Genomic DNA, 13,040 nt, shown 5'->3' with positions numbered 1-13,040 from the left:
GAACAGATTTGGAGAAATTATCTCAATGTTCTTTAACCTCAAGACAGAATCAACTGTGCCCAGACATGAAAGATGTGGCTGCAATTCAAGGTGATCTACCCGTGGCTTACTTAGGAGTGAATCTCATGACCAAAACCAAGGTTGTCTTACAATGGAGGGGTAAGAACCTGAAATGCCAGCTGTAGTGGATGAGAGTGAGGGATTGAGACCAAGACAGGTAGGTTGGACAGACCATCAAAGCCAAGTGCTCAGCCCAGCACAGTGAGATCTAAGAAAAAGTTGTTTTTATCGGCTGTGTGTGAACTACTTCTATAGCTTCTCCTCCCCTGGGCCTTGAGTGTACAAAATCATCAGGTGTTTATCTTTAATTCAATATAATTACATTTTTCTTTTATATTCTCACTTCTAGACTGAGCAGTCCCCAATTACTGCAATCTTTCTGTTATGTTTCCTAAACCTCCGATTGTCTCATTACTAAAGAATCCTCTCCCACATCTAATACATCTAAAAATTATACAAAGACCAAATTTCTCAAAAACTATAACAAACATTGTAATTAGTTAAAATAGAAATTACCAAGTGATGTTCAGCAAAGAAATTATGGCAAGAGTTTCAAGTGTGTTCTGTCAATTTGACAGACTTTGTCATTGCTCAAGTACTGGTTCCCCAGGCATGTAATAGTCCTGTCATCAAAATTATAAGGTACACCACAGGCACTACTCTGCCAATCTTTTTTAAAAATTATATGTATTAGATATGATAACAGTGGTGCTGCAGCACATGGAGAAACCTACATACAGACACAACACCATAGAATATGTAAGGCTAGAAAGGACCACAGTGGTCATCTGCTCCAACCTCTCTGTTTAAGCAGGGTCACCCAGAGCACAGGGTTGCATCCAAAGGTTCTTGAATATCTCCAGTAAGAGACACTCCACAACCTCTCTGGGCAATTTGTTCCAGTGCTCATTCACCCGCACCAGAATCACTATCCATACATCATGCCATAAAAATCAGTCCCTCCTTAGCAAATATAAACTATGTATGTCATGTGGCAAACTCAATTTTCCACATATCCATAACGCTTTCTCCGTGAAAGGGAAATATTTGTTTCTTCGTAAAGAAATTATGTATTACAGCTCAAGACAGAGTAAGTTTTCTAATTGTTTTTGAATATGATCTGCATAAGACTGTTTTCTGTGAATTTTGGAAGAAGAATGTATTACATTTGTTTCAGAGAATCATAGAATAGTTTGTATGTAGTCCTTGTTGTAAAGGACCTTTATGATCAACACCCCCTGCCATGGGAAGGGACACCTTCCACTGGACCAGGTTGCTCAAAGCCCTGCCCAACGTGGCCTTGAAATCTTGGAGGGAAGGGACATCCACAACTTTTCTGAGCAACCTGTTCCAGTGCCTCACCAGCCTTACAGTAAAGAATTTCTTCCTAATATCTCATCTAAACATACCCTCTTTCCGTTTAAAACCATTCCGCCTTGTTCTGTCAATAAAGGCCCTGGCAAAAAGTATCTCTCCAGCTTTCTGGTAAGGTCACTTCAGAGAGTGGGGGGTGGCTTGAAGATGGGAGGGCATTACATAATGCAGCTGGTTTGATTCTAACCTCAGCAAAAGAAGTATATGGTGTAATACATCAACTAATAATATAATTAAAGAATAACAGTGATTTACAGACACATACAAAAGCTGTTCTTCAAGCTTACGTGCACTGCTCCATTCAGGAGAAATACTTTTGTAGAGCCCTCTGTGAGCAACAAAGACAAAACCAGCTACCACTGAAGACAACTTTTTTTTCTGCAGACTCAGGTGATAAATAACGGGACACAAGTGTATTGCAATTGAATTAAAAACACAGGCGAAGAAACAAGTATTTCCCTTTATTAAGATATACCTGTTTACCTTACAAGCTATTAATATGTACATGGCTGTTATAGATTAAATATTAATAATAAGCAAATACTCAATAATGAAGTAATTTATATTGTTGTAACTTATTGGGAAGATTATAAATATGAACCAGTGGAGGATTGACTTCCAAGAATTCCAGGTTATTTAAAAATCAATTAGCAGCAAGATAACACACTTATAAAGTGATCATGAGAAATATGTCTTCTTAATATATATCTTATGTTATTCTTACTCCTTGGCCAGCTGTACATTGGTCGGTTTTGCTCCAATAGGTATCCCATATTTGTGCAAAGTTTTGTATAAAATTTCACGCACTTCATTGTTGTAGGAATCAAAGTCAAACACATTTCGAACAACATTTGTGAGTCCTTCAGATGGAAACTTCTGTAAAGAAACAGACCGCCAAATTTCTTTTAATGACTATCTATTAAGGTACAGCACATCCTTATGTACTTCTAAAATGAACAATTGTAACTTTGATTGGCAGACAAGTTCTGAAGTAATTTTTACTTTTCATTTCCAGGACATCATTTCAAGTCAGAATGAAATTACTGACTCAAAACACTAAACTCAACTGACACTAAATTAGATTTAAACAAAAAAAGCATGTGACAGTTATTTAACACTAAACACCATTAATGGTTTAAAGAACTACTTTCATTATTCACACAACAAGATGGTGTAATCATTGGAGAATATAATTAATACTAGCCTGTATTCTTAAAATTTGCTTTCTGTAAACCACAAAGATCTGATACAAAGACACACATTCTATAATTCACCCACACAATTAATTTAAGAATTCTGACTCTAATGTTTAATTTAGAGAAGCAAATAATACACTGATTGGTTAACAAAAACTATTTTAGGTCATGATGGATTTTAGTAGACACAGAAATTCACTTAAGATTCACAATTCTTTTTTTTTTCAGGAAAAATACTAGTTGAAATGTGTTGCTATGTACATTTAAAAACCCCAAAGATTTATAAGACTTCCATTAGTATCTTTAGTAGAAATTAAAGTTTTTTTACTGTGCTGGACTGATTATTCTGGATGAAGAATTAAATGAGTGGATGGCTGCATCTAGAGGGTAGTGGTCAATGGCTCAAGGTCCTAATGGAGATGTGTGACAAGTGTCAGTACAAACCTCGGGGGCCTGTACTGGGACCAGGACTGCTTACTATCTTCAATGACAGAGCAGGACCGAGTGCACTCAGAAAATGTGCAGATGATACCAAGCTGACTGATACATGCTTGTGGGGTGGAATGCTGTCTGTTGGGACCTAGACAAGTGGAGAAGTGGGGCCAAAGGAGTTTCATGAGGTTTAACAAGGCTGTATGCATTGTCCTGCACCTGGGTTGGGGTAACCACTTGAATCAGCACAAGCTGGAGGATGAAGAGATCGAGAGCAGCTCTGACAAGGACTTGGGAGTGCTGGAAGGTGAGAAATTGGACATGACCTGGCAATGTGCACTTGCAGCCCAGAAAGCCAAATGTGTCCTGGGCTGCACTGAAAGCAGCACAGGGCAAGGGAGGGGATTCTGCCCCTCTGCTCTGCTCTGGTGAGACCCCACCTGCAGTGCTGCCTCCAGCTCTGGGGTTCTCAACATAAGAAAGACACAGACCTGCTGGATTGAGTCCATAGAAGGGCCTCAAAGATGATCAGAGGGCTGGAGCACCTCTCCTGTGAACACATAGGCTGAGAGAGTTGCTCAGCCTGGAGAAAACTCTAAGGAGACCTTATAACACCTTCCAGTGCCTAAAAAGGATTATAAGAGAGATGGAGAGGGACTGGAAGAGCATGCAGTGATAGGACAAGGGGGAATTGCTTTAAACAGAAAAAGGGCAGATTTAGATCAGGGATTAGAAAGAAATTCATTACTATGAGGGTGGTGAGTTACTGGCATAGGCTGCCCAGAGAAGTTGTGGATGCCTCATTCCTGAAGAGCTCAAGGTCAGGTTGGATGGGACTTTGAGCAACCTGGTCTAGTGGAAGGTGTCCCTTCCCACAGCTACAGGGAACTAGAATATCTTTTAGGTGCTTTCCAGCCAAAACTATCCCAGGATTCTATAAGTTAAAATAGGAGAAATGAAGAATTTTTAATATCAGAAAACCACTCAGAGAAACTGATGTCATTGATAAAGGAAGCCACTGAGGTAGAGGACCCCAAGCTGGAGCAGGTATATACCAAAAGGAGGCTGTGATCTCTGGCTGTGAGAAGCCCACACTATGCAGGCTCCTGGCAGGACTTGTAGCCCTGTGGGGAGAGGAGGCCACACTGCTGGCAGAATTTGTGACCCTGTGGAAGGGCCCCAGTTCTTTCCCCCAGAACTGCAGGCAGTGGGAAAGACTCACAATACAGAAGCTCATGGAGGACTGTCTCCTATGGGAGGGCCCCCACGCTGGAGCATGGGGGGAAGTCAGTGAGGAGTCCTCCCCCTGAGGAGAAAGTGGTGGCAGAGACAATGTGTGAAGAACTGATCACAGCTCCCTTTCCCCATCCTCTTGTGCTGCTAAAGGGGAGGAGGTAGAGAAAGGCAGGAGTGAAACTAAGCTTGGGAATAAGGGAGGAGTAGGAGGAAGGTGTTTTAAGATCTGTGTTTATTTCTCATCTTCCTACTCTGATTTGATTTGCTATAAATTAAACTAATTTCTTCAAGTCAAGTCTGTTTTGCCTGTGACAGTAACTGGTGAGTGATCCCTCACTGACTTTATCTTGTTCTATAGGGATTTCATTATATTTCCTCTTCCCAGCTGAGGAAGGAGGTGACAGAATATATTTGGTGGGTATCTGGCATCCAGCAGGGTCAGTCAACCACAGATGTAAATGGAGCAAACCAAATAAAAATAATTTTAAAAAATAATTATCAACCTCCTGTATATCTTGGAACTTAACTGCCTAACTGATTTATTTAATCCTTTTTTTTTTTTTTTGGCAAGAGATTGGAGTGAGAATCTTTCTATTTAAAAACGTCTCACTTTTTCTCCACAGGCCTTTCATTCAAATACTAGATTTTTCAGACAAGGACCTAGACACTTCCATCTCAGTATGGCACATTTACAGTGATGAACATAAATTTGTGGAGAGATATTTTAGGAAGTTGTAATTTTAATTGTTTCTTCCCCATTAGTGAGCTAGGCTAGTACAGAGCACTTGAAAAACAGACAAGTGTCAGAGAAGTTTATAAATGTATTAAAAATAAAGATATTTGAATCCTGATTAAAAATTAAAACAGAAGAAAACAGAAGAATTTCAGAAATGCTTTGACCTATACTCTTAATCAAATATCAGCATTAGAAGTTTAATATTTTCCCGACTTTATAAATATCTGATCTTGGTAATAAAATACCTGTGACACAAGCAATACTAAAATTAGCTAATCACTGTGATAGACTAAATACCACTGCTAAATTAAGCTTGTATAAACCTTTTTTTATCTGTGGTGTACATGGCACAGAATATTTTAATACTAGTGTTGCTATAAAAGCATACTAAACTATGTTCTGCTTTTTAAATCTGTCTATGAGGGACCTACTAGAAGTTCTGCATCATTACAGCTTAGCAAAATACAAGTTATTATGGGATGATATAAAATTGTTCTACAGCCTGTGCCATCCTTGTTACAACATCCAGTTCTAACAAAGAAACAAGTACAATGAAAGAGGTACAAAACCCATTCTCCCATCATCTATTCTAACTAAACACTAAATATATAAACATTTCACACATAAGGTGAATTGGAAAGTTCAGGATAATGTTTAGTAGTGAAAGTGCTAACTTCTACATTTTTAATTGCACCTTGGCTTAATTGCACCAGTAAAAAGTAGAGAATCATCCTGAAAAAACATTTATAGGATGAATACTGCAATTTCTGTGTTCTTCTCAGTGAAAGCACAACCAACACACCGGCACCTAGCTATCTAATTCACTCATGAACTATGCTTTCACCTCCCTGCATTAGGTACTGCAGAAACCTTGGTCAAGTACTTCAAATAATATCCAGTTTTCCCTAGAAGTCTCCAAGTATGTCTGCAGTTCTCTGAATCACTGCATAGCTTCTGTCATCAATACGCTTTTCTGCAATGAACTGCCTCAACAGTCCATGCCTCTTGTGTCAGCTGGACATCATAAAAAATTTCCTGAGGTACAACAGATGGCTTCTGGGAACACAAGCCACTTGTACAAAGGTCCTCTAACTTCAGTAATTTAAAATTAAAAAAAAAAAAAAAAAATCACAACTCTCCTGTTTCAACCAGAACAAATCCAATCCCTTTTAATAACTGCTTGGACAACTGCTTACTGAAGAAAGGAAATGACAGTTCACTTAAAGGAAAAAAAGAAAAAGACAAGAAAACCCAAAAAGAGGTGACTGTTTGGGGCTTGAACTGAACATCAAAAAAAAAAAATCATTTGGTTTCTATTGATTTTTAAAATGAGATTACTAGAGAAAATATTGATCTCTTATCAGTCTGACTGGTTGTCCTTCACTGATTCTTCCCCTTACAACTAACACTTCTGAGTGTACCTTAGATTATTTTCACAACTTAGATTCTTGGCCATTCCTTAAAATAGTAAGTGACATAGTTTTTTGCTTTCAACAACTGTATATTTTTATTTATATATTGTATGCTTTATTTGATAGAGAATTTGACTTGGTGAAAAAGCCATATATTTTTGGATCTAACATTCCATGAGGGTATGTATTGCTACAGTCTGCGTAAAATCTATGAGCAAAATTGTAATTTCCAGTAGAAACCAAGAATCTTAACTCAAATATGCTATAACCATTGAGGTCTACTGTACTTCTACCACTGTCCTGAAATGAAAGTGATAAATTAACTGGTATTCAGTCTATAATGAGTCCAGACTTTTTGTTTTAGACTTCTGCCTTGCATTCTCACTAATACTCATTTCCCGATGTATCTTTGTGTCTTCAGATATGTGTTCATTCCTCTGTGCTCTTGGTTTCCCCCTGCACCCACCCCAATACTCTTCTACTGAATGTTGCCAGTTCTCTCTGTGCCTCCTCAGTTGTCCTTCAGCAGGGCCAGAAGCACCATGTCTATGGCTCATCCCGAGTGACAGACATACTAATGGATTAACCAGTACTCGTGTCTTTAGTGGGCATTATCTACTGCCAAACGAAATAGCTGAATTCTCCCCCTGCAATTTCAATCAGTTCCTCTCTGTCATATAGCACTGATTTTGGTGAAACCAGCAGAAACATAATTATCTTTGAAAACTGATAACTGAGATCCATTGTGACTGGCCAAAAGGGTAAAAGGTTATTAGGCAGCAAAGTGGGAAGGGGATATAAACTGTTTTTTGATAAGCCTAGTTTCCTTTTGAGATTAGGCTGAACATTTAAAAAAGACACTATCTTACCACAAAAGCTAACTGAATAGGCCTTAACACCTGATGATGAGTAGACTTTGGGGCCAGAAGGTTTCTTAGGCATTTACTGTTTGAAAACTGTTATACTAGTGCCTACTATTGGGAAGCAATCTCAGATGTAAACAAGAAAGATGACCAAGAAGAAAAAGTCTCAGCTTTCTGAAATGAAAGAAGAGTTAGTAAAAAAGCTATTGCATTTTATCTAGACCAATGTGGCTTTCCTGATTAACATCTACCAAAGTCTCATAAAAAATTAGCATATTAGATTGCAGAGAAGCAGTCACAGCTTACCCTGGTTACAGGCAACTTATGGTAACCCAATAGAGCATGGACAGAGCTTCTGAGCTTGCCCATAAGCTACTGTTAACATAAAGACTTTTGACATTTGGCAGTCTGAAAACTGGAGGCGAGCAAGACAAAAAGGCTGTATCCAAGTCACCTGCGAACTAGAGCTGCAAGACCCAGATTCCTGATACAGAATGTGAGAAGAAAAAGTTGCAGCAATCAAGTTAGGCACCTGCATTAGACAGCTCTCTCTATGCCTGCAGTTTTGGGTCTTCAAAATAGTTTTGTGTCTCAAGCATCACCAAAAAAACCTTTCCCTAAGAAAAAGCTAGTATAGAGGCAACCTAGCGCTGAACACAAAGTCTAATCTACAACTAAATTACTACATGTTCCCTAGTTGCATAATCTTTAGTGGAGGATAAGCTTGTAACTGTACTCCCTACGTGTATCCTAAATGCTGAAGATCACAATTAGTCAGAGATTAGCCTAACAATATGCTGATACCATAGCAATCAGTATATTTTTAACTGACTAGTCCTGATGATCAGATGTGCTCTCAGACAACAGTAATCAAAAGCACTTTTTTCCTCCAAAACATCCAATCTTTTTTTACACAAGCAAAAAATTCCAAAATTATGTGAAAGAAATCAACACAATAGTACAAAGAGAGCAGTGCTGTGCTGTAAGGGAAACTGTTTAACAACATGACTAACTTCCCTCCTTCCTTCCTAAGGACCAGCAATTTTATTGACTCATTTCCCTCCTTCCTCTTTCTTCTCTACCTGAAGACCTAAAAGTTTCTTACTTTGGAATAACCATTATGTTTATATTCATTGTTTACATTTGGCTACTCGCAGGTTTTTTATTATTCAGATTGAAAACCAAGTTACAGTAAACAAAATGTTGCATTCTTGCTAGGAGACTGGGATCTTGAAAATAAATGTTACAAAACAAGTCAAAGATGCATGTTGGAGAAGTATTTGGATATTTACACTTTGAAAGAGGTGAAAGCTTAGCAGATGGGAAACTTTGCCACTGAACTGCACCCAATGTCCCGGTTGAAGTGACCGGACTCATCTGCTTAAGTGAAGGAGACAGAAGCAGACAGTAAGAGTCCTTAAGACAATTAGCAATGCAGCTCTTTGAATCTCCAATTAGATGCTGTTCACACTCAAATAAAACAAGAATTAAGTCTTATGTTTCTGCACTGATCACTAACAGATGATGAAGGAAAGAAGCTAGGAAGGAAGGTAGGAAGAGCAGAATGGTATGAAGACAAAAAAGAGTTAATTTAACAAACAGCCTAAAAATTAGCTTCTCAGCAGCTAATATTCCTCAAGTCCGTAATTTTTTCACTGTCATTTTGAATGTAACTGTGTCTTTAGAGATCAGCATGTACATGTTCTATCAGCTTGGTAAACAAATACCTATCAGCTGGTAATGGATCCTAATAGACTGCTCTGCTTATGTGTTTATCTGGATTCCTCAGCCTTTTGGTCTGAATCTTCTTAACCCTTATTTTTCTTTCTATTATTGCTAACATAGTAGCACCAGCTCTTCTTGAGATCGTCTTGCACTCTAGAGACTACAGAACACAAAAATCTATCCTCCCCAGTAATCTAGATGAAGATTTTTAAAAGTAGCAATTCCACCCTGCAGGATCTGAATGTCTGTGTATATGGCTGAATGTGTGTGAATATGTACATGACCACAAACATAAAACTATCACGCAATCCTGCTACACTATACAGTATAAAACACAGAAGCAGTAGATCCAAATTTGTGAGAAATTATGTTCTAATTGTATTAATGACATTAATTTCCACTGTTTTAAAAAAAAATATGGGACTCAATAATTCAAGAAATGGCCTATAAATTAACAAACTACCAATTTTAGAACTATAAACAGAAAATAATAAAAGCACTGCTATTTCAAAGAGCATTAAGACACTTTATATTTCAAATACTTCAGGAAAAAAAAAATCCTTCACTTTACAAAGACAGAAGTCAGACTTTACCATAATATTTAAAAAACGTCACTAAATCAGAATTCAAAATTTTGCAGTTAAGCATGTGTAGGAAGTAATCATGAATCCTATATATTCCCTTGGTGAGTTGTTACCTATCTAGCATTTTACTTTAAAAAAATCCACTACAGATGCATTATTGTTATGCAGCAGGAATTTTTTTTTTCCACAGGAAAGGATTAAATCCACAAATTTTATAGCAGAATAAAATGAACAGTTGCACTGTCCCGGAAGTATTGTATGTTGAATATAGAGTTTTATAATGAGGGCCAGTATGAACATTGCACACAGTATTCACAGTATGCAACTTTTTCCTCACACAGTAAAATAACAGATTTACAGGCTTTTTTTCCTATCGATAAATAAATATGCAGAAAAAATATCTGCCCGTGTACATCTGTGATCCTTACCCTCTGACTATCTGAGCATCTTTAATATTATGCTTCTTTCAAAATGTAAAGTGTTTCACAAGAATTAAAAATGCATGAACAATAATGGCATCTTCTTTCTGAAACCTTCAGGCATTAAAAAATTAGTATTGATGAACTCAAGCTTTCAATTAAATGTGAGGTACTGTACCTGTAAATGTTTTACAATGTTCACAACTTCTCTAGTTGAATAGGGGTAGTTAATAGTTCCTTGGTCAGCTAAGCTCCTGAGCTCTCCAAAAGCAGCTACCAGTTTCTGCAGAATCGCCTCTGGAACATCGGGACCATATTGTTTAAGCATTGCCAGCTCTGACTGTGGCTTGGGATTATCAACAGCATGGCAACTAAAAATGTCCCCTACAAAGAAAACAGAAAAAGCACAAAGTTAGATAATTTATAAAGAAATAGCATCACAGCAGCCCCTTTAAGTTTAATACTGGACCTTTAATAGAAAAGATACAACTCAAAAGAATGCTGAGTACCAAGTTGCTAAAACTGTGAAAAATGTGAAGTACAAGCTATGAGGAACATTGAGGTTTTGGGAAACACAAAGATCTTGCCTGTCATTTAAATGAAGCTGATATCATGAGGGAGAAATCAACTTCCAGAAGAAACACGAGTCAAATGAATGCAGGAAGAAGTAAGAGAAAAAAGATTTTAAGAAAACATAACTGGCTGAATGGAACCCATTTTTCAACTCCTTCGAAATACCACAGAGTGCAGGGAAATCTTAAAATGCAGGAAGGCCCTAATGCAAACCAAATGAAAAGGTCTAGAGGAAATACTGAATTTAGCTTATCTTTTCTCCCTGCCTGTCTTAAAGTATGGTAAGAAATTTAGCAAGATATTATTTCCATACATTGGCATTATACTGATACCAAACATATAATCTATAAATCGAGTTTATTCATAAAAAGTCTCTGAACAGTTGTACAAAACGTTGAAGAAGCATGATCAGATCCTGCAGAAAAAGGATGAACTAAACGCAGAAGAAACCCTAAGTTGGAAAAATAATAGCAATAAAGAACCCCAAAGACTCAACCACACCTCTGCCATGTGCATCAAGAGCAGTAACACTGGGATGATTGGTTTGTTTAAAGGGTCCATGTAAGGAAGGAAGCTAGGCTATGAAAAATAAACACAACAATAAATTCTTTTGGGGCAACATAGCTTGGTGAAATTCAGAGTCAATGAGTTTCAGACAGAGAATGTCCAGTCAGTGGGAACCTCACCTGAAAAACTAAGAACTACAAGGCAATATGGAATTGGGTTTGCAACTGCTTTTTTGAGTATATTCTGAGTATGTTATTTCTTGCAGATTAAGAATTATGGCCAAAGTTACAGGCAAAACCACCTAAATTAAGGTTCCTGCATATAAATGGCCAAGCTAACATAGATAAGACAGTCAGTGGAGTCTGGAGGGTATTCAGTTCACAGCCATCATGTAGCAACAATGCCAAACCTTGCTAGAGGCCCACTTAGACTAACAGTGGCCTAGAAAGGCCAAAGAATTCTTCACCACTTGCCCCATGCAACTTAATTTCTTGTTTTGGCTGTGAGATGAAGCTCTAGTGAATCTTTGCTGATACACAGAATTTCTGGGACCTACCAAGAGCTTTCTAAAATAAGGCTTCTGTTGATATGAAAATCGTTGATGTGAAATTTGGACAGCTTTACCTGATACTGAGATAAATTCAGTATCTTGTCAAACATACGTATTTTACTAAGACCATATGCATGGAGAAGCAAATACGGATTAAGAAGTAGGTAGCACAATGCTAGCAGCAAAACATTCAGTAGCCTTTACTACTGAAAGCAAAGAACCATCCATGAAGCTACTATCTCTTGTACCAAACAGGACAGTACCCAAGCTGTGGCTTGTTTGCTATGGGAAAAAAAAAATAGTGAGCACTTGAGAGTTGTAAGGTGTCAAGCTTACAGTTAATTTGTTTGCAGAATTTGAATACGCTATGCACTCATTAACAAAGATTTCCATAATCTTGTGTCTGCAATGTCAATCCAGATCCCATAAAACAAAATAGTTCTAACAAAGATGATCACACACAGCTTTTCCATTCAGGGCAAGTTTGGGCACTTTCATTAAGATACATAAATTTACATTATAGTCTTAATGTCTTACATGAAACAAAGTATCAATATGCATAAGGTCCCTTCTCATGAAATCTAATTGATTAAGACAGATATTCTATTAGTCAAGTCTATTAAAGATCATAAATTCATATGAATCACTTACCTAATGTGCCAAAAAAGTCATTACCCAAGAAAGGAAATCCAGGCCTATTAGCCAGAACTATCATTCTAAAATCAGGATGAATAACTATTACGTTTTTTCTCCCTTCTACATGAGCATGATCTGGAAAAGAAATAAAATTTATTACTTGAATATTTAAGCTTTGCAATACTGAATGAATGAACATAATTAGATTAGGTGAAGAATTCTTAGAATTAGAAGAAAAATTCTTCTAATTTAATTACATTCTTCTTAGAATTAGAAGAACAGTTACAAAAAAAGAGCTCAATAGCTTCTTACACATCATTCAACTGAGTTTTCTAGCATTCATTTTAAAGTTTTGTAGTTTGTTTCACAAAAATTTAACCTAAGTGTTTAACTGAAAAAACATAAAAATGCATCCACTGTTCTTGGGGTGTGGACTTCCTGTTTACTTTACATTTAATTTCACTAAAATGGTGAAGCCAATGGTGAATAAAACGTGATTTTATATAGGTCTGACATTATTTGATCTGGGAAGACAGGACCAAAATTCCTCCTGGTTACTACAAAATTTGTAAGAAGACAGAGATACATTATTTAACACATGTGAAGACTGTGGGTGTCAAAAACTACTCAGACTGGCCCCATTCAGAACCTTGTTCCCTTTCAGCATTATTCCAGTGGCACATGGTGTCTGGGAATCCTTTAAATGCCTCTAAAAAACTACAGTGATAATTAGGACT

General features: G+C 37.3%; 1 protein-coding gene across 2 annotated transcripts in view; it reads right to left on the bottom strand.

Moving 5' to 3' along the window:
* Positions 1-13,040, bottom strand: part of VWA8 (von Willebrand factor A domain containing 8) — a 182,733-nt gene that overhangs the window by 69,491 nt on the left and 100,202 nt on the right. For both annotated transcript variants that reach the window (XM_059839092.1, XM_059839093.1), the window contains exons 24-26: positions 12,319-12,438; positions 10,216-10,421; positions 2,159-2,310 (exon numbers count right to left, since the gene is read on the bottom strand). In XM_059839092.1, the coding sequence (XP_059695075.1) occupies positions 2,159-2,310; positions 10,216-10,421; positions 12,319-12,438 (478 nt within the window). The remainder of the gene's footprint in view (positions 1-2,158; positions 2,311-10,215; positions 10,422-12,318; positions 12,439-13,040) is intronic.

Source organism: Haemorhous mexicanus, chromosome 2 (genome assembly GCF_027477595.1).
Source record: "Haemorhous mexicanus isolate bHaeMex1 chromosome 2, bHaeMex1.pri, whole genome shotgun sequence".
In the NCBI taxonomy this organism is placed as follows: Eukaryota; Metazoa; Chordata; class Aves; order Passeriformes; family Fringillidae; genus Haemorhous; species Haemorhous mexicanus.
This window is presented reverse-complemented; position numbering and strand designations above follow the sequence as displayed.